This window comes from Triticum urartu, chromosome 6A (assembly GCF_056163025.1).
Source record: "Triticum urartu cultivar PI428250 chromosome 6A, HENAU_Tu73, whole genome shotgun sequence".
Taxonomy (NCBI): domain Eukaryota; kingdom Viridiplantae; phylum Streptophyta; class Magnoliopsida; order Poales; family Poaceae; genus Triticum; species Triticum urartu.
The window spans coordinates 96,025,295-96,047,696 of record NC_141878.1 but is presented as its reverse complement, the minus strand read 5'-3'; the positions used below and the strand labels follow the sequence as shown (position 1 = coordinate 96,047,696).

At 45.3% G+C, this 22,402-nt stretch overlaps 1 protein-coding gene and 1 long non-coding RNA gene across 4 annotated transcripts; one reads left to right on the top strand and one right to left on the bottom strand.

Annotated features, from left to right (window-relative positions):
* Nucleotides 1-4,021: 4,021 nt before the first annotated feature.
* LOC125514903 (ABC transporter B family member 11) lies at nt 4,022-10,713 on the bottom strand. 2 transcript variants are annotated; one of them, XM_048680276.2, is made up of 12 exons: nt 10,450-10,713; nt 10,305-10,359; nt 9,393-9,568; nt 8,953-9,174; nt 8,617-8,855; nt 7,104-7,629; nt 6,756-7,029; nt 6,020-6,653; nt 5,706-5,934; nt 5,342-5,608; nt 5,008-5,271; nt 4,022-4,767 (listed from the first exon to the last, which is right to left on the bottom strand). In XM_048680276.2, exons 1-12 carry the CDS (start codon nt 10,711-10,713, stop codon nt 4,123-4,125), a joined length of 3,795 nt encoding a protein of 1,264 aa, XP_048536233.2. In that variant the 3' UTR covers nt 4,022-4,122. The 2 variants fall into 2 exon arrangements, with proteins under 2 accessions (XP_048536233.2, XP_087382908.1); XM_087526782.1 differs by having other exon boundaries at nt 10,305-10,713.
* LOC125515731 (uncharacterized) lies at nt 9,377-10,399 on the top strand. 2 transcript variants are annotated; one of them, XR_015607446.1, is made up of 4 exons: nt 9,377-9,585; nt 9,831-9,986; nt 10,100-10,175; nt 10,265-10,399. It is a non-coding gene; the product is annotated as an uncharacterized LOC125515731 (long non-coding RNA). The 2 variants fall into 2 exon arrangements; XR_015607445.1 differs by having other exon boundaries at nt 9,831-10,175.
* Nucleotides 10,714-22,402: the final 11,689 nt, after the last annotated feature.

Genomic DNA, 22,402 nt, shown 5'->3' with positions numbered 1-22,402 from the left:
CCCCCTGCCTCGTGGGCCCCTCAAAGCTCCACCGACGTACTTCTTCCTCCTATATATATCCACGTACCCCAAACGATCGGGGACGGAGCCAAAAACCTAATTCCACCGCCGCAACTTTCTGCATCCACGAGATCCCATCTTGGGGCCTGTTCCGGAGCTCCGCCGGAGGGGCAATCGATCATGGAGGGCTTCTACATCATCATCCAAGCCCCTCTGATGAAGTGTGAGTAGTTTACTTCAGACCTATGGGTCCATAACTAGTAGCTAGATGGCTTCTTCTCTCTTTTTGGATCTCAATAAAATGGTCTCCCCCTTTCTCGTGGAGATCTATTCGATGTAATCTTCTTTTTGCGGTGTGTTTGTTGAGACCGATGAATTGTGGGTTTATGATCCAGTCTATCTATGAATAATATTTGAATCTTCTCTGAATTCTTTTATGTATGATTGGTTATCTTGGCAAGTCTCTTCGAATTATCAGTTTGGTTTGGCCTGCTAGATTGGTTTTTCTTGCCATGAGAGAAGTGCTTAGCTTTGGGTTCAATCTTGCGGTGTCCTTTCCCAGTGACAGAAGGGGCAGCAAGGCACGTATTGTATTGCCGAAAAAGGCTTTCGCCCCGCTTTATATATAAAGCACGATCCACAAGCAACACGATACAAACTCACGCCACCACCGCACACGACACACACACCCAAGGCAAGATACAAAGGTGCCGAGCACCGCCACACCACCCCAACGACTACCAAGCCACTACACATGCACGAGGAAGAACCGCTTGGAGCCAACGGAAACCTCCAAGCCTCCGAGGAGAGGTGAGACGGAAAACGACGGGACAAGGACTCCAAGATGGTGCCTCCTAGAAGGGAACGACCACTGATAGCCGCCACCATCCGATCCCAAAGGTCGAGTTTTCACCTGGAGCAACTCGAAGGAGTAAGGGCACCGCGACGAAGCCTTCATGAAGGATACGGTGTCCACGGACGCCGCCGCCGTCGGCCAATACAAGATTGGGCAAGTGATGTAACCCGGCACGCCCACCCCTCCGACGCATCCTAGCACCGCCAACCACCAGCGACCACCCACCCGCGTGGCCATGGCCGCTCGCCCGCACCTGAGGCGCAAGTTCTGCCCACGAACATCATGCCTCCTGCCGCCAGGGCCGCCGCCCAGCATCCAGACACCCCCAAGACCATCCAAAGAGATCAATTTTGAGCCACAGGGACTCCCCCGACCGACGAACCGTAGCATACGCCCCGCCTTAAACGTCGTCGGAGCTGCGACGACCCGCACACACGGACAGGGAAAGGGGGAGGTGGGGGAGCGGACGCATCCGGACCGGCACACCCCTGTGCCAGTGACGGGTGGCCCAAGCACGTCGGCGCCGCCCATCCCTCCAGCCAACCTCCCCACCGGACACACCCCTATGCCGCCCCACCGCCGCGGCCGACGCAGACCCGCGCAAAGCCACCGACGCAGATCCGACCACCGGCAAGGAGGATCCCCACGGACCACCGCCAATCGCCAAGAATACTCACCGGGGAGCCCATCCGCGTTGCCGCCGTCGTCCAGCCGGCGGAACGCCTGGAGCCCGACCAACACCCCACCTACCACCGCCGCTGCGCCTCCACCACCACCAGCCGCGGCCACGGCAGGGGCGGACGCCCGTAGCTCGCGCCGCCCGTGCCGGCTGGGCCCAGATCTGGCCGAGACGCCACTGGAACCCACCGCGCACCACCACTGTTGCAGCCCCTTCACACCGCCGCCCACAACCCGCGAGTCCGCCACTGGCTGCTGCCGCCGCGCCCCGAGCAAACGCCGCGCCACCACCCGTCCCGGAGGCCCGCGCCCACCAGATCGAGCGGGGGAAGGAGAGCGCCCCGCCGCCGCCAGCACTGGCCGGGCTTTGCCCGCCAGTACGTGAGGCGGCGGCGAGGGGAGGAAGGAGCGAGGAGGGGGGTTGCCCGCGACGGCGCTAGGGATTCCCCCCCCCCCCCGGCGCTCACGGGAGTGTCGCGGGAGGGGAGACGAGGGGAGGGGAGGGGAGTCCGTTACCTGAATTTACCACGTATTGTATTGTTGCCATCGAGGATAACAAGATGGGGTTTTATCATATTGCATGGAACTATCCCTCTACATCATGTCATCTTGCTTAAAGCGTTACTCTGTTTTTAACTTAATACTCTAGATGCATGCTGGATAGCAGTCGATGAGTGGAGTAATAGTAGTAGATGAAGAATCGTTTCGGTCTACTTGTCTCGGACGTGATGCCTATATACATGATCATACCTAGATATTCTCATAACTATGCTCAATTCTGTCAATTGCTCAACAGTAATTTGTTCACCCACCGTAGAATACTTATGCTCTTGAGAGAAGCCACTAGTGAAACCTATGGCCCCTGGGTCTCTTTCTCATCATATCAATCTACATCACTTTATTATTGCTTTGCTTTTACTTTTTACTTTGCATCTTTATACCAAAAATACCAAAAATATTATTTATCATCTCTATCAGATCTCACTTTCATAAGTGATCGTGAAGGGATTGACAACCCCTAAGCACGTTGGTTGCATTGAGCTATTGTTTTTGTGTAGGTACGAGGGACTCGAGCGTAGCCTCCTACTGGATTGATACATTGGTTCTCAAAAACCGAGGGACCTTGGGCACTACAACATGGTGATTCGATATCATCGTCCATAGCCTTGTTTTGTACCGAAGAGATGCTTCGTATAATCGTTTTGCCATGGGTGATGCAGGACCTTGAGCACTACAACATGCGAAAACGCGGCGTGCCTGGTGTCGGTGAAGCAGACACTGCAACTGACCAACGTGGCTGACCTCTAGGCACCAACTAACACCAGCAGACGCTGTTGAAGCGAAGCCGAAGGTTGTTTCAGCTATAGCTGGCCAAATGGGCCGGGGTTTTTGGGCCGGACCGTGAGCACGCCGACACGGCTCGCCTTGGGCCAGGCACGGCACGGGCTAAACGGGCCGGGCCCGGCACGCGGCATGCTTTGGGCCATGCCTGGGTCTGGAGGCTGGGCACGCGGGCCGACACGGCACGGCCCGATTTTTATTTTTTATTTTTTTATACATCTATATATAGTTCAATATGTAAAAATAGACTAAAAAACACTCAGTGCGTCAAATAATAGGCTGAAAATATGCGGCCCACTGTGCTAAATGAGCCAACGTGCCGGCCCGTTTACTAACTAGGCCGTGACTGGGCCTGAGGCACAGCACGCGGGCCAGCACGGCATGGCCCGTATATTAATCATGCCCTGACAGGCCATGCCGGGCCAGGCACGATTACAATGGGCCGAGCCGTGCCGGGCCGGGCCGGCCGTTTGGCCAGGTATGGTTTCAGCGACGACTCGAGGGGAGCTCGGCCGGCTCGAGGCCGAGTGTTTTTACTCCTTGACGGGGCCGGGGACTAATATTTTTACTCCTTTAACCGGTTTAGGACCAGAGAGATGCCCTAAGTTATGCAAGTCCATTTCGGCCCTAGCCCAGCCCACCCCAGCAGCACAAACCAGAAAAGAGAGATGCCCTCGGGAAAAAAGGAACTCGACGGTGAAGATGGCGGCGCGGCCGACGGCAGCAGCGCGGTCGCCGGCCGGCCCAGAGGTATTCGATGCTCCAAAATTTGCATGGATTCTGGGTCTTCCCGTTTCAGAACGCGCGCATCCCAAAGGCAGGCGCGTTTATCAGTTTAGCCAATGTCGCTCTTTCCAAGTAACCTTGTGTGTTCGTAGTGATTTGGTATGCCGCAAGACGACTATCCCTACTGCTGCGTGCGAATCCTTTGCGTAGAACCTGCAGTTTTTGTGAAATAGAGCTGTAGAGGCTCAGATCTAGATTTTTTTTAAGGGGCAGAGCTCGATATCCTGTTTCCCTCTGTCTCTAGGCGTTTCTTCTATAGACTACCAACATTGCTGCAGTTTTTAGTTGGTAGTACTATTTAAAAGCAATTATTTATTGATGTCGGCTTGCATACGGGTAACTTCTTGTATCCACTGCTCAAATCACAAATCACTGTATTGCCTGGCAAAATAATTGTACTAGGAACAAACAGATGTCGTAAGAATCAAAAGGAAAATAATGAATGACAAATACACACAGTTCTACTTAGAATTTGAGCGAAGATCTACTAGCGAAGCATAGACTCCATCCTTGATCCGCACCAGGGCCTCATGATTTCCCTTTTCTGCAATTTTGCCTTCCTTGAGGACCGCAATTGCATCAGCCCCTTTGATTGTGGAGAGGCGGTGCGCCACCACTATGGTGGTCCTGCTCACCATGACTCGATCCAATGCATCTTGAACGATGCGCTCCGATTCCGCGTCGAGGGCGCTGGTCGCCTCGTCAAGCAGTAGTATCTTCGGGTCCTTTATAATGGCCCTTGCGATGGCTACCCGCTGCTTCTGTCCACCAGATAGTTGCACTCCTTTCTCGCCAACCAGAGTGTCGTATCCCTGTGGCAAGCTTGATATAAACTCATGAGCATTTGCTGCCTTGGCCACACCTGTAACCTCTTCCTCTGTCACCTCCCCGTGTTTCCCATATGTTATGTTTGCACGGATTGTGTCGTTGAAAAGCACTGGCTCCTGGCCTACAAGCCCCATCTGATCCCTTAACCAGCTAATTCTCAAGCTCTTAATTTCGACTCCATCTACTGAGATTCTACCAGAATCAGGATCGTAGAAACGCTCCAGTAAAGAAATTATTGTGGACTTGCCACTACCACTCTCTCCAACTAGTGCTATGGTCTGGAAAAGGAAGGAAAAGGTTTCAACATATCAGTTTTTGTGGTTGCCAATCATCATATGTGAAATTAATCAGCTGAAAGCTTCTTATATATGAGAACATCGTAACTAGACCATGCATCACCTGTTCTTAAGTATCATTCTTGGTTTTATGCCAAGAGGTGGCACCTAAAGTTAGTTATCCGAATGAAAACACTTGGTGCGACAATAATGAACAAGACTAGAAAAGATTGCGAATCATGCCTTTCTGGAAGGAATGTGCAATGTAAAGTCACTGAATATTTGGACATCAGGGCGTGATGGGTACTTGAAACTGACATTACTGAAATCAATGTCGCCTGTGACATTTTCCAGCATCATGCCCTCATCGCTACTTGTATCGATTTTTGACTTCCGATCTAGAATACTGAAAACCGAAATGGCTGAATCCTTTGCTTTTGTTGCATTAGATGCCAATGCACTTGCCTGCGAAACCCCAAGAGTTGCCAAAACTAAGACAAGGAAAACCTGAAAAACATCCAATGATTGTTAGTTCTCATATGCAAATAGTTACTTGAAATGATTTAGTAATTCTTACTTTGAAAACATCTGCGAAAGTAGATTTTCCCTGACGTACAAACTGTGCACCAACATAGAAACATAGAGCAAATGTCAAATACAACACCAAGAATGCGAAACCAAAACCAAGCCCTCCAACGATTCCATTTCGAATGCCCTGTTTCCTTAAAGCTTCACATTTCTTGTTATATGTTGTAACCACTCTTTTCTCTGCACAGAAAGATGCTATAGTTCTGATACTACCAACAGCGTCAGTTGCAACTTGACTTGCATCTTCATACATCTCCTGCACAATAATAGTATGATCACATTATTGTAATGATTGATTCTATGGTATTCAATCCTGAAACAAACATCAAATAACTTTTAGAGTTATGTCTCACCTTAGCTTCTTCACCAAACCCCTTCAAGAACTTCGCTTGAGCATAACCCTGTGCACCCAATAAAGGAATGACACAAGTGATAATCAGTGCAAGCCTCCAGTCTGCCGTAAAAGCTATGACAAAGCCAGCTATTAGTGAAGCTGTAGACTGCACTATAAGGCCCAGGTTATCTCCTACTAAGCGCCGAACATTTAATGCGTCAACTGAGAGTCGTGTACCAAGTGCACCACTGTAAGTGATAAAGCAGAATCTTAGTATCTGTGTAGATTTATGCACAAGAAGATAAAGTAACTGAGATCATTTGAATATGGTACCTGGAATTTGAGGGATTATCAAACCAAGCAACTTCCTGATGCACAATATTTTGAAATGACAGAGTACGAACACGCTCTATAAGCTTGCCACCAGCAATTGCAAACAAAAGATATTCTGTTGTGATTGCAATGAAAGATGCAAACCCCAGAACTACAAATATCAATGCCCAAAAGCTAGAATCTTTTCGCAGCTTATCTGGTGGCTCGTAGAATGATTTTAGACCGCCAGATATTAGTAGGCCATACAATGGCAAAATGACTCCATGCACCGATGCTGCTATAGTGCCGAGCAGAAGAAATGGTACCTCTGGCTTGTTAAGATAAAAAAGTCGTCCAACTGCTGCTTTCTGAAGGGTCTTCCCATCGGGAAGGCCCTCTTTGTTCTGTTCACCTGTGATTGCATCCTCATGCAACTCAAGTGATAGTCCTGAGGGGTTCTTGAAGGAGTGTCTGTTGCTATTGCCAGAAGAAGCATTAGTCATTGACCGTCTAACTGACAAACTAGTGCTTTTTGATAAGGAATTGGGCACTCCAGAATCCTGTACTTTACGTCTTTCATCACCACGAGTTTCTTGTAGCCTAATAAGCTGGGAGTAAGCTCCATTGGGATCCTTTACCAATGCATGATGAGGGCCTGTACATATTGGATATTTTTGTGGGGTGAATGAATCATCATAGGGTGACAATAAATATATCCTAGAATGGGAAAATTAATGCATAATCAAGAGATTCTAACCTTGTTCAACTATTTTCCCTTGATGAACGACTGTGATGCAGTCAACATTCCTTACAGTGCTCAAACGATGTGCAACGACAAGTGTGGTTCTTTCTACCAATATCCTATTGATTGCCTCCTGAACTATCCTCTCAGATTCCACATCCAATGCACTTGTTGCTTCATCTAGCAAAAGGATTTTTGGATCTTTAAGGATTGCTCTCGCAATTGCAATTCTTTGCTTTTGTCCTCCAGAAAGTAGAGTGCCACGTTGGCCAACCAATGTGTCGTAGCCCTGGTATGAAATTAAAATGTTGTTAGCTTAAATTTCAAGAAGTCATTTGAAGCATTCAGTCATTATTTACATACATTTGGTAACTTGTTGATGAAGTTTGCGGCATTTGCAAGCTCGGCTGATCTCTTGATCTCTTCAAGTGTTGCATCTTCTTTACCATATATTATGTTATCTTTAATGGAGGTCATAAACAACAATGGTTCTTGGCTAACAAGACCGATCTTCCCTCTTATCCAATCAAGACTCAGATTCTTGATGTTGAATCCATCTATCAAAACTTCGCCAGCCTGTGGATCATAGAATCTTTCAACTAGGCTGATAACAGTTGACTTGCCACTTCCACTCTCTCCAACTATGGCCATTGTTGTTCCACTGGCTACCTGTAATGATATTCCATCTAATATTAACTGCCCGGGTCTTGCAGGGTAGCGAAAGTACACATCCTTTAGCTCAACATTGCCCTTGATATTTTCCAAGACCATGCCACTTGTATCATCTGAATCTATTTCGGGTTTCCTCTCAATTGTTTCGAACAGTCTATATGCTGCAGATTGACCTTCTGCAATTGCAGAAATTGATGGTGTTGCACTACCTAACGAACTGTTACAGAAATTTAAGTGCCAGGTCTAGGACATTGAAATAACATATTTAATGGTCACCTTTTCTATTTTATGAAGTACAGTTTAGTAACTACCAGTACTTCGTGTAGGTATGCTCTGCTGAGGTAACATAAGAAGATAGAGCAATGTAAATAGAATAATTAGCGTACTGCATAGGGGTTGCAAGCTGGTTAAGAATTATATCCATCTACTGAAAATGTAAATCAATTAGTAATCCATCTACTGATAGTGCTATATTCAATATATAAGCTTGTAATATTTATTGTTTGACAGATGACAGAATGTTTTAGTTCTCACCAACACGGGTAACGTTAATTGAATACTTAAAACATAATGGTTGCAATTTCAAGTAGCTTCGACAATATCTAGCAATTGCCGTTATAGCTTTCTTAGGATACATGGGACCCTGCTGTGTGGGTGCAATAATTGCAATTTACACCTGGTTCAAAATAGTGTTTTGTGTGGTCGACTGGGTTGATTATTTTAGAAAGAGATTTTTAATATATAATATGATCCCAAAAAGTAGAAATGTAGCTCATCTATTTTTCTTTTGAATTTATGGTAGATATTTTTTAGGATTATTGTTCGATTTCTTTTACCCTGAAAGGGAAGGAGGCACCTTGAATCTCGTGGTCTATTTGTATTTATAACAAAATTATTAGCCTTGAGATCATACCAATTGACATTATTTACCACTAAACATAAATAAGTAAAAAGAAAGTGTTAACCATAAAAAGGTAATCTCTGAACACACCTTGAAAGGAACATCAAACTTCCATGGAAAGTTAATTCTAGAATTTAGAGAAATATATGTATTCACTAGTCATGTGTAAGAAAAAGGTTATTTAGAATTTTAAATTTTACTATGTAATATTTTATATTTCCATTCATTCAAGTTGTCCTTCCATAAATTGAGGTTATATTATGATTTCAGGGTATTTGCAATGTTAAGGTTTCAGAAACTCACTTTGCGCCAGTTAATACAGCAAACAAAACAGTGATGATCTTCCCTCCAGTGTATCCTTTGTCAAGGATTAGCTTTCCACCATACCAGAAGCCTAGACCATAGCTGCTCAATATGATGCAGAAGACAGAGCCCATGCCAAAACCATTGACGAGGCCTTCCTCAACAGCAGTCTTGTATGCATTTTTATTGAATTTATTATACAGTTCTATAGCTTTCTTCTCGCCATTGAAGGACACAACCTGTTTACATGAGAGTTGCTATATTAATGTTTGCTATAATTTGTATTGACTGAAATAATTGATATAATTTTGAATAACTGATATACTCTGAACTCACTGTTCGTATAGATCCAATTGTCTGTTCAACTGTGTCTGCAGCATCACTATACGATGTTAGTCGCTTGCTAGAAACCCCAGTTAGCAGCTGTGCAGACACTGCACCAGCGATAGCAACTAATGGTAGTGATGTTAGCATGACAAGAGTGAGGAGCCAGCCTTTTGTGAATGCTACGATAAAACCCCCAAAGAAGGCAGATACGGTTTGTATAAGCTTCCCTGCCTGTAAATCAGAATGCAGGAATGTCAGCACTCCCAGCACTAGGTGGGCTGCATAGAATGTACAGTATGAAGTATGAAATACACTTAGGTTAGTAACACAATTTAGTATCAATAAAAATACAACTTTCCCCATTGACTTGCGCCTGCAGATTTGCGCACACTTCCAATGTGATGAAAAATATTATGTTTCTTTATTTAGTACGACAGAGGAAGTATTACCTTCTCACCAAGAGCATCTTGAATTATGACCGTATCGCTAGACATTCTTGAAACTGCTTCGCCAGTTGTCACTTCTGTGTCGAAGAATGCAATATCTTGCCTCAGAACTGATTTCAGGTACAAAGAACGGATGCGGGCTGACTGCCTTTCTCCTGACATTGTCCAGCATGACATCTCTGGAAGAAAATGAAGGGTGAGCATTTTGCACTAGCATCTCTGCCGTCAGCATGAATTTAAGTAAACATATTCAATTATTTGGAATGCAATTGGTACTTCTCATGGAATGAATACATGATAACTGATGACGAATTGATGATTACATTCCTCACCCAAGCGAGAACAAATTTGTGTCTCCCAGTTCGACACTGTTTTTTTTCCTTGATCACGCACCAAAGGGTGTGCCATTTTGTATTAAGAAGTTTTTTTTTTTTTGAAAAGGTTGTATCAAGAAGATGACGCCGAGAAGGAGGTGGAAACAACAAAGCTCACCCCACAGCTAACTAAACATCTAATGCAAACACGGCGATATATGATTGCACATCATTGTTTCGTTTCATTGCTCACTGCTTGTGAATTTTGTATCTTCGAACTGCAGTTGAGTTTGATATTGAAAATTTACTAGTTTATAGAGTACTCTTCTGATGGAATTTTCACGGAGAAGCTGGTTTCCATGTGATATTAATAACCTTGTTAATTATCCTCTGCAGTTAAGTATAGTTGTTAGCAATGATGCAGAGGCTGGGGTTAAACTTCCTTTCCGAAAAAGAAAAACAATCCTCTGCGGTTAAGTTTACTTTAAAGTGGTATCTACTGAATGTATTACTATCTTTTTCATGTGTACTATTACTTGACATCTAAAGTTTCTCTGACAGGAAACACGCATCCCAAGAATAGAATAGGAATTCCACTTACGAAGAAAGGAAGCAACTGCTGTCCCGATGCCCAAATATATGAAGTTGAGAACAACCTGGAAATCAAGAGAACACTCTGTTAACTCGTCTAGCCACTCTTCAAGTTCAGTGATCTGATCACCGTAAGCTGTGGCGGCGTGGCACACCTTGGTGACAGCGGGGAGGACGGTGCTGGTGGTGCTCTCGCCGAAGGAGTTGATGACGTCTCCATAGAAGACCAGCATGAGGGACCCCGCCACGCCGTTGCCCACCGCCCCCAGCGAGCCGACCACCATGAGCAGCACGTCGAGACTGTCGGCGTACCTGAGCATGCCGAGCAACGACACCTTCTTCACCGGTTTGTCATCTTTTCGTTGCTCTCCGCCGTGGCGTGCTCCTTCTCCACTACGAGCTTCTGCTGTCGCGTTCATTTCCTGGCAGCTACTGGTTGCGTTGCTGGTGTGCTCGACGAACCCAGCCTGCACTGTGCCGTGTGGTTCCCTGTCCCCGGGGCTGGAGGAGGCACTGTATATACGCATTTCGCCGGTCGCCCAGAGCCCAAGACGGGGTGTTTTGACTGTTCTTGGGCTGATTGGGTGCTCCGAAGCAGAGGAAGGGACCGGGAAAGTTTGCAATGGAAAAGTACTTTTTTGCCCACGGATTTATCAACTTTTTTTTGTGTGGATTTGCACGAGATTTATCGTTGGCATGTGGTGATTTGCTGCGCCAATTCAAGATTCACAGCCTACTTTTGTTCGCTGCGCCAGCGACTCAGCGTAGTCACTAGTTGGTCAAATGGACTGACCAGTATTGTAACCTGAGGTGAGCTAAGATGGTCTCCGGTGCGGTGGTCAGTGGTCACCGCTACTTGTTTATTTTTTTAAGTTGACCAAATGCTTGTTTCTAGAAAGGAAAAAAAGGTGTGGACATATCGTAAGCTGGTACGGCCACGGAATGTGGATATAAACATGGAATCCTCTATTCCTAAACCTACTATCTATTTTTTTTTCTATCCATGTAGCAATGTCACATCAACAAATCATGCATGTTAGCCATAATTTTCTTTTTCACTAATCTATCCATGCAATCATGCCACATCAACAAGTCATGCATGTCAGTTATGTTTTTCCATTAATTTTTGGATTTTGATAACCAATGAATGTCAGATTTTTTTTATTATGTCGGAACGAATATTTTTTATGGCAAATTATGTTATCTTGAGGATAGCAATTTCTTTTAGCAAGAGTGGAAAATCCGCCATGTTCAGTTTTTTGTCAGGTTTTGCTGTGCTTGCTAACTGAAATTGTCACCCTCGATATAAACTGCCCTATGAAAACATTTGCTTTGCCATGCTCATGCTCAAAAGGCTAACATCATTTTTTTTAACATTTAAGTAATTTTTTTGTGTTGTCATGCATGGATAGTATATGTGTTGGACTCTTGGATCATTTCATGGTTCAATCTTTTCATCCACTTCCGCTCAGCTGCAACTTCACCGTCACTAGGGAATATGTCACTTGGGATGATGGCGCCTCTACAGCTTCGCCTCTTGCAGCCAAGCATGCCGGAGAACGAGGTCAACCCGATTTGAAGGAAAGGTTGGCTAAAGTCTGCAATCAACCAGGTTGCGGACGCCATTAATTGCACAACGTTGAAGGCCTCTGATGATGAGGTCGAACCCGATCAGCGAGCTCCTTCTCTCTATTTCTCTTCTAATCCTCCATGTCCACGACGGCCTTCGAATCCAAGGACAAGCAATGGGGCCTGGTACATCCATTTTGCATCATATTTCTTTAGTATAATTTGCTCATTTTTATAGATGATTTCTGCATTATCACACCAATCATATACCTTTTTTCCTCTTATATTGCATATTGTACCGGAGGAGGGGAGATGTCGGAAAAGCTATAGAAAAGCACCAAAACAGGAACAATGAAGAATTTATTTATTTTGAAGACCAAAAAAATACTAGAGAAGTTTTTTTAGACAAAAAAATACTAGAGAAGTTTTCATGCGGGAAAAGAGCCAGGGGCTGAGCCCACTTGGGGAGATCCCTGTGGGGCCCATGCGGCCCCACCACATGGCCAGCCCTTGGGCCATGCCAATAGGGTGTGTGGGGCCCATAGGGCACCTCTCGGCTACCTCCCGGGACCCCTGATTCTATATTACCCCGAAAACCCTAATTACATACGAGGAGAGCACTTTTCACCTTCCGCAAACGAATTCCATCCCTCTGAGTAGGGGAATTCGAAGCCATCATCATTACCAACACTCTATTCATCATTGTGATGATCATCACCATCACCATATACATCAACGCCATCACCTCCATCTACCCCAATTTTTCAATGAGGTAAATACACATGTGGTGCTTAAACTTGTCAATGATGTTCACTTTAGTATCTGAACTTGAAAAATACACCAAACTGATCATAAAACTTGGCACGAGTGTGCGAATACAGTGCTAATCCCATTAGTAGACATAAAATATGATGACGTGGCACTTTGGTTAGCACGCCAGCATGACGTGGGACTCGCTGAATAAGATGGTCATCATCATTACCAACACTCTATTCATCATTGTGATGATCATCACCATCACCATATACATCAACACCATCACCTCCATCTACCCCAATTTTTCAATGAGGTAAATACACATGTGGTGCTTAAACTTGTCAACGATGTTCTATTTAGTATCTGAACTTGAAAAATACACCAAACTGATCATAAAACTTGGCACGAGTGTGCGAATACAGTGCTAATCCCATTAGTAGACATAAAATACGATGACGTGGCACTTTGGTTAGCACGCCAGCATGACGTGGGACTCGCTGAATAAGATGGCATGGATATCATATCTCTCTATGACCCATGGGTCCCACCTACAATACAATGGGAAAAATCTCTCTATGACCCATGGGTCCTACCTACAATACAATGGGAAAATTGTGCCATTAAGAAATGGTGGGCGCTGGGAGTCGAACAGGCGACCACGCGCTAGCGAGCACATAGTGCAAGCCAATAGGCCATTCGTTTTGTAGAGGATGCTAGGGATAACAGTCCCTACTGTTAGGTAAAAACACGTTCGTGGGTTTTAATGGGCAACAGTCAGTGCAGCCCATTTTACGCATGTTAGTTTTTTTTTAGAAATTTGTAAGAAGTTTCTAAATTATAATCACAATAGTAAAACACATTTCAAATATTATACTTACAAATAAAATTAAATATTAAAAAATCATGTAATTTTGAAAAAGATTCGGTTATCTACATGTGAATTAAATTTAATGCTTTTAGCAAATAAAAAATTTAAATTGTTTAGTAAATGCAAAAACAATTATAAAAATAGTTATTTGTTTAGTAAATTTTCAAAAGAATTAGTATACACTCTTGGCTTATGCTTAAATTACACAAAATTATTAATATAATTTTTATTAATATTCACATGTGTATAACTTTCATTGTGTCATATATTTGTAATTTTATATAATTCAAATATAGTCGGTAGTGATTTTTTTTGCATATTTATGAATATTTCGATATTATTAAAACATTCTTAAACAATATACTTATTAAACATAAAATTGTGCATGTAATTATTCGAACGTTTGTGTAACCAAAATAATATTTATGAACTGTAATTTAGAAAATACTAGTTGAATGCCCGTGCGTTGCCACGGACACACAGAATACGAAGTATCATGTGAAAAGATTACTCACTACAGGAATCAGCTACTTTGCCATCTGCCACGGCAGATGGCAAAGGCATGGATGGCTGACGGCAAAGGTCTTTGCCGTCTGCCGCGGACGGCAAAAGGGGACGGCAAAGTAAGGTTCGGCAAAGAGCTACTTTGCCATCTGCTTCGGGCGGTTGACGGCAAAGGGGCCTTTGCCATCAGCAGCGGACGGCAAAGAGTGCAGACGGCAATAAATGCGCTGTTACTCCGTTAGGTGGTTAACGGCAGGCCTTTGCCGTCCGCCGCTGACGGCAAACTTTGGAAGGCCTTTGCCGTCCGCCGAATGATGTCAGCCGACGTCACTACACGGCAGGCCTTTGCCGTCCGCCACTGTAGGCAAAGTTTTTACTCTTTGTCGTCCGCCGCCGACGGCAAAGCCTTTGCTGTCAGTCACTGTAGGCAAACTGACCAAATTGGTCAGCCTCCCAGGAAGCACAGTTGCCTGCCACGTGGCCTCTTTGCCGTCGGCTGCTGATGGCAAAGAGCCCTTTGCCGTCGGTGGCAGACGGCAAAGAGCCTGCATATTGTCTCTTTTTTCTGGTTTTTTTAATCCAACAATTTTCACAGCAAATATATATGACATATATAGATATATTTAACTGCAAACATATCACATATCCAGCACATAATTCCATATACATATTACATAGCAAAGTTTCATCAACACAGCAAGTTCCATCAAGTTCCATCCATACACATTGTTCCATATACATATTACATAGCAAAGTTTCATCAACATAGCAAGTTCTATCATAGCAAGCTAGATACAATGCAAAGTTTTAGCAAAGAAAAAGCAAGCACTCCATCATAGGAAGCTAGCTTCCATGAAGTGAGTGAAATCTGCAAAATGGTAAATAAGAAAGTTAGAAATAGGTGAATAGAACAAGAAGAAGACTAGAACAAGAAGTATATGTCATTTATGAGCTAACTTAGGTGAAATGAATCATATATGAGCTAACTAAGTTTAAATGGGTTGTTTATGAGCTAACTTAGTTGAAATGGATCATTTATGAGCTAACTTAGTTGAAATGGGTCGTTTATGAGCTAACTAAGGTGAAGGGCATCGTTTTTGAGCTAACTAAGGTGAAATGGATCGTTTTTGAGCTAACTAAGGTGAAATGGATCGTTTTTGAGCTAACTAAGGTGAAATGGATCGTTTTTGAGCTAACTAAGGTGAAATGGATCGTTTTTGAGCTAACTTAGGTGAAATGGATCATTTATGAGCTAACTTAGGTGAAATGGATCATTTATGAGCTAACTTAGTTGAAATGGATCGTTTATGAGCTAACTAAGGTGAAATGGATCGTTTTTGAGCTAACTAAGGTGAAATGGATCGTTTTTTAGCTAACTTAGATGAAATGGATCATTTATGAGCTAACTTAGTTGTTATGGGTCGTTTATGAGCTAACTAAGGTGAAATGCCATGTTTTTTTTAGCTAACTAAGGTGAAATTGATCGTTTTTGAGCTAACTTAGGTGAAATGGATTATTTAAGAGCTAATTTAGGTGAAATGGATCGTTTTTAGCTAACTTAGGTGAAATGGATCATTTAGGAGCTACTCTAGGTAAATTGGGTCATTTTAGAGCTAACTTGGATAAACTGGATCATTTATAAGCTAACCTAGGTAAGATGGGTCATTTTGGAGCTAACCTAGGTGAAATGTGTCATTTTGGAGCTAACCTAGGTGAAATGGGTCATTTTAAAGCTAACGTAGGTAAAATGGATCATTTAGGAGCTAATCTACGTAAAATGGGTCATTTTAGAGCTAACTTGGATAAATTGGATCACTTATAAGCTAACTAAGGTAAAATGAGTCATTTTAGAGCTAACTTAGGTAAAATGAATCGTTTATGAGCTAACTAAGTTAATTATGCAATTTTTGACATAAGTAAGCTAAGTACATATCATTTTAGAGCTAACTTAGGTAAAATGGATGGTTTATGAGGTCAGTAAGCTTATTAAGTCATTTTAGAGGAAAAGAAGCTAACTCTAGGTCATTATGGTAAGCATATTGGAGGAAATAAAGCTAAGTTTAGGTCTTTATGCATTTGTTAAGCAAAACACTAGAGAAACTTACCGTGATCACGGAGGTGTAGGAGCGGGCTGGCTCGCGCCGGTAGCTGGAGAAGGATCGTGCGATGCGTTTCTGGAGTTAAGCTGCACCAAAGATCATTTCCAATGTCTTGTTAGCATTATGACACTCAAATGTTAAGACTAGCAAGTAATGTCCATTCAAATTAAACTCACCGTGCTCCCAGGAGCAATCATTGGCATCGGCGGAGCGGTCTGACCGGACTTCTAGTCTCCTCTGTCTCTTCTACCATGAAAAGACGTTGAAGTCTTGGTACGATTGGCATATACCGAAGAACACTAATGGGGATTTTCGTCTGTGTCTTCTCACCCATACCGTTGTCTACCACAATATACCTGGAAGACTTGCAAATGGGACAATAGTTCAAGTCCGCATAGTCAAGCCTAAATAAGGCACATCCTTTCTCACAGGCATGTATCTTCTCATAGGGCATCTTCAGTGCACGGAGGATTTTGTCCGACTGGTACAGGTTTGTAGGCATTACATGGCCTTTGGGTAGAAAGCGTCCAAATACTGTCATAATTGCGTCATAGCATTCTCTGCCCAAGTTGAACTGAGCCTTCAGAGCCATTACTTGTGAGATGGCATCCAACTGACAAAGCTCAGTGTGCTCGTGGAGCGGACGTTTTGAAGACTCCAACATTTCATTGAAGGCCTTTGCAGATTCCTCCATCTCCTCGTCCGGATCCCGAGCATCATCATAGTCTTGCACCATATTTTCCATCCCGGTACCATGCTCGTCGGTGCGACGACGATCCACCTCACCTCGGTCACGTTGGGCAGACTCACCATGAAATGTCCACACTGTATAATCGGGCGTAAAACCACTCTTCTGCAGGTGTTTGCCCATTTCAGCCTCTGTCTTCTTTTCCCAATTGCCGCACCGGAAACAGGGGCACCAGGTTTTCTTCTGGCCATTTGCAAATGCGGCTTGCACAAACCCCTTGGTTTTTGTGAACCATTCAGCGCTCCATTTGTTCTGACCAGTGTGACCGGTATACATCCACGCACGGTCACTCATCTTGACTTTCAGAGCTACTGGACACGCAACAATTATATATGTAATTCACCATGTATATATTCATGAGTTGATCTACTTTGTCAATTTTATTACGTCCATGCAACCTACACTCTAATATGTAATGATAGGTCCTAATCCCACCCGTGTATGTGTAGATTGGGTTCATTTTTCCATGCCATGCTCCGGATCCGACGCAAAATTTCGGCAGCACCTCCCCGCTGTTCTCCTGATACACGTCTCTGCAATAAACAGAGAGGATGTGTACCCGGAGAACAACAGGGGAGGCACTGACGAAATTTATGCGTCGGATCCGGAGTAAAGCATATGGGAAAACGAACCCAATCTACACATACTCGGGCTGTCCATGGATAGCGTTGGACAATTCGAAAGAATCAAGGTTATAAATATGCAAATGCATGCATATTTATAACTATGACGCTTTCAAACGGGAGACACATATTGGTTACGCATACTGATGATTCAAGACACATATATAGCTAGCTATCAAGTTTCATCGGAGTAGATCAAATAATTAATGGGGGAGGAGGACATGTCATTTGTGCTCACCCACGAACGAAGGGGCAGAGCTCGTCAAACTCACGGCGAGGTCGTCGAACACCAAACCTCGCAGCGATGAAACAACTGCACATTTAAAACTACCCGATCAACACAATTAGATATGATGTTTTTCATAACAAAATCGAAAAATATATGACCTAACTAATAATTCACAAATATATGACCCCGTCGGCCTCTGCAAGGCCAAAGAACACCTTTTTGAGAGGTGTCGGGGGTCGGGGTGTCGTGTCGGTGTCGGGGTGCCGTGTTGGGGTCGGGGTGCTGTTTCGGGGTCGGGGGGTCGGGATGTCGTGTCGGTGTCGGGGTGCCGTGTTGGGGTCGGGGTGCTGTTTCGGGGTCGGGGGGTCGGGATGTCGTGTCGGTGTCGGGGTAGTGCCGTGTCGGGGTCGGGGTGCTGTTTCAGGGTCGGGGTGTGGTGTCGGGGTCGGGGTGTCGGGTCAGGCTCGGGGTCGATCGGGGTGTCAGGGTCGGGGTCGGGGTGTCGGGTCGGGGTCGGGGTGCCGTGTCGGTGTCGGGGTCGGGCTGTCGGGTCAGGCTCGGGGTCGGGGTGTCGGAGTCGGGGTCGGGGTCGGGTTCTCAGGGTCGGGGTGTCGGGTCTCGGGGTGCCGGGTCGGGGTCGGGGTGCCATGTCGGTGTCGGGGTCGGGGTGTCGGGTCAGGCTAGGGGTCGGCGTGTCGGGGTCGGGGTCGGGGTCGGGGTGTCGGGGTCGGGGTCTCGGGGTTGGGGTGTCGTGTCGGGGTGCCGGGTCGGGGTCGGAGTACCGTGTCGGGTCGGGTTTTTTTCCTCTTTTTTCCTTTTCTTCTTATTCCTCTTCTTCCTTTTCTTCCCTTTTTTCCTTCTTCTTCTTCTTCTTCTTCTTCTTCTTCTTCTTCTCCTCCTCCTCCTCTCCTCTTTTTTCTTCTTCTTCTTCCTCTTCTTCTTTTTTCTTCTCCTCCTCCTCTTCTTCTTCTTCCTTTCCTTTTTCCTCTTCTTCTTCTCCTCCTCTCCTCTTTTTCTCTTCTTCTTCTTTCCTAAAACTAAACTAAACCTAAACCTAAAACTAAAAAAACAGAAAAAAGGAAAAAAAAAACTAAATCTAAACCTAAAACTAAACTAAAACTAAACCTATAAACCTAAAACTAAACCTAAAACTAAAACTAAATCTAAACTAAACATAAACCTAAAACTAAAAAAACTGAAAAAGGGAAAAAAGGAGGCAAAGCTCACCTGGGGTGGAGGAGGGGGGCGAGGCGGCCTGGGGCGGCAGCGCCGGGCGGCAGTGGCGACGGGGCCGGGCCCGGCCGGGGCAGTGGGGCGCGGGGGGGTCGAGGCGCCGGGGCGCGGCGGCGCCCAGACGGCAGGGCGGCGGGGGCGGCGGGGGCGACGGGGCGGGGGGCCGGTGGTGCGCCGGGCGGCAGTGGCGACGGGGCGGGGGGGCGGTGGGGCGGCGCGCGGGGTGGTGGGGCGACGGGGCGGCGGCGAGTGCTGGGGGCGGCGGTGCGCGTGTGAAGAAGAGAAAGAGAGAGGGGGCGGGGTGGGGCTTTCTCTTCTTCTTTCCTAAAACTAAACTAAACCTAAACCTAAAACTAAAAAAACAGAAAAAAGGAAAAAAAACTAAATCTAAACCTAAAACTAAACTAAAACTATAAACCTAAAACTAAACCTAAAACTAAAACTAAAACTAAATCTAAACTAAACATAAACCTAAAACTAAAAAAACTGAAAAAAGGAAAAAAAAGGAGGCAGAGCTCACCTGGGGTGGAGGAGGGGGGCGGGGCGGCCTGGGGCCGCGGCGCCGGGCGGCAGTGGCTACGGGGCCGGGCCCGGTCGGGGCGGTGGGGCGCGCGGGGGGGGGAGGGGCGGGGCGCGGCGGCGCCCAGACGACAGGGCGGCGGGGGCGACGGGGCGGGGGCCGGTGGGGCGCCGGGCGACAGTGGCGACGGGGCGGGGGGGCGGTGGGGCGGCGTGCGGGGTGGTGGGGCGACGGGGCAGCGGCGAGTGCTGGGGGCGGCGGCGCGCGTGTGAAGAAGAGAAAGAGAGAGAGGGGACGGGGTGGGGCGCGGCCGTTAACGTTAGTGGGGCCCCTCCCTCTTTGCCGTCCGCCCCCCTTTGCCGTCCGCTTATTTTCTCTTTGCCGTTTGCTAGCGGACGGCAAAGAGGGGAGGGGCTGTTAGGTTTTTTTAAGCAGCTTGTCAGTGGGGCCCCCTCCCTGTTTGCCGTCCGCTAGCCGACGGCAAAGATTCTTTGCCGTCCGCTAGCGGACGGCAAAGAACTGGCTGATGGCAAATTGGGTCTTTGCCATCAGCCAGTTCTTTGCCGTCTACTTTTTGGTAACTGATGGCAAAGAGCTTCTTTGTCGTCCGCTAGCTGACGGCAAAGAGCTGGCAGATGGCAAAGTACATAATTCCAGTAGTGACTCCACAAAGCGATAACATGAACTTGGATACTTTAAATGAATGGTTTTTATAGAATATATTTCGACAAACGAACAATGTCAAAGGTAATTCAAAATCTATGAACATGGACAAACTTGTTTTTAAATGTAGATAATAACTAAATCATCCGTGAAATTAGCACATCCCTTAAAACACCATAGACACAAACAAACGTGATGAAACACTTATGTACATAGTAGATACAAACCAAGTACGTGATAACTACACTTACAAATTGAAATACACAATCATGCGTAATAGACATAACCAATGTCTACTATCTGTACTACATGCGCCGAGCTTTCTTTGTATACATTCTGTGTTAGGATTCTTTGTAGACAACTTGCTTGCTAGGAAAGCCCACCTCCATTCAATAAATTGCTGAAGAAACTTCATACCAATAACCCACCTATTATTTTCTGGCGAATATCAGCAAAAATATATATTATAAATGTTTCATTTAATAATATTGAAACTTTGTCTACATTTATAAAAGTGAAAGTAAGTCCTTGTGCTGTAATTTTTGTATTTGCTCTTCTTGGTTTGTTATGACGCGAATTTGCTATTTCTATCTGCTCATCGTTCTTGTTGATAGGTTTTTTTTATTTTTCTTTTGCAGGTGATAGGTTCTTTTTCATGGTTAACAATATTCATATCTATCAGTGACACATTCTGCAAAGTGAAATATATATACAAATATATGAATTAAATATAGTACTGCCATATTTTCCCCAGGAATAGTATAATGATTCATATGCAACATGCAAAATAAAAGATTAAAAAGACAGACATCTAAAAAATTTGATAGCCCTGTCAAACTGTCTAAATACCTCGGGTGGTACAGTATATGCTATAATATATATACACCATTAATATATACTTATAAAATATAGAGCCTTGCCACAAAAAACAACTGTACAGCTGTGACTTGATGAGTCTCACTTTCTCCTCACCGCTCACCCATTTTCCCTTAGCCACCCACCCAACTCCCCTGTGCAGCCACCGGCGTGTCATGGCGCATCCGCACACCGTGCGACGGTGCGAGGCACCCATCCCGGCCCAACTTCCCATCCCCCCGCCTCTGAACCATTCCTACCGCCTGGCTGCGCCGTCGCTAGCCTCCCACAGTCGCCCCCATCACTCACTGCTTTCCGACGAGATCCGGGGGCAGCGCTCTCGTGGACGCGCCCGCAGTCTGGGCGGCGGCATCGACCGCGCGGCGCCCCCTGCCCTGCGTCCCCCACCCGGCGCCCCCTGCCTCGCGTCCCCTGCTGCGACGGTGACATGCCGATTGGAATCTTCTGGTGGCAACGCTCGACGACTGGCGTGCGCCGTGCAGCGCGAGGAGACCCTGCAGCAAGCCTTGCTCGCCCGGATGGGCGGAGATCGAGAAGGAGTGGATTCAGTGGTGCACCACGTATCTTACCTTGTCACGGTCGGCTCCCCTCTCTCCCTCCGCGTTCTGGCAGCTTTGTTGGATTGTCAACGCCGGTGAAGTTCGATCTTGGAGGTAAGCAAAAATCTCGAGGTAGATTGAGTCTCTCTTATATACCCGTGCATTGCCACGGAACAACAAATTTATATATAGATACGATGTGAAAACATTACTGTAATTCACGAACATGAGTGTAAGATGTGGCCTATGACCATGTTGGTACAAATACCTACATAAAGATTGTGCATACTGGGATATAAGTTGGCGGCTCATACGTTTTTCTAAAACATTTTAGGTTATTCTAGCTTGTGGAGGTCTGGTCATCCAAATTGTCTTCACCAAAGGTACACATGAATATCAAGTGAAGGTGAAACTAGAGAAAACAGACTTTGAAAGAAAATCAATTGTCAAGTGAAGGCTTCAAATAATTGATGCACCTTTTATCAAATGCCTTTGTTTCATATATATGTTTGCACGAGTTTGATCAATCTACTGCATTATATTTATTTATTTAACAAAACCTGAACATTTTCAGATTAAACAAACACAACTATTCATTTAAGCTCGAGAAACAGGACATATGATTCCCTAGCAAATTCATTAGCCATTTCATATTACTAAATGAAGAATTCCCAGATGACAAACAATGTAAAAAAAATTATCAGTAAAGATCACCTCTTGAACAACAAGCACTCATTGGCAGATATCTCCGGGCAGATAGAACACCATGTAATGGATTCATCATATGATAATTTTAAGATTTAACAACCGGGTATTTCCATAGCTCACTGGTTAACCAACCAAGGCAAGTCAAACAAATACAGCAGAGGTTGTACAATTAC

Coding starts and splice junctions, on each gene's coding strand:
- LOC125514903 (XM_087526782.1), bottom strand. CDS start 10,713: ATGAACGCGACAGCAGAAGCTCGTAGTGGAGAAGGAGCACGCCACGGC. Junction 9,175..9,392: donor AAGATGCTCTTGGTGAGAAG/GTAATACTTCCT, acceptor TCTGATTTACAG/GCAGGGAAGCTTATACAAAC. Junction 4,768..5,007: donor TGCACATTCCTTCCAGAAAG/GCATGATTCGCA, acceptor TTCCTTTTCCAG/ACCATAGCACTAGTTGGAGA.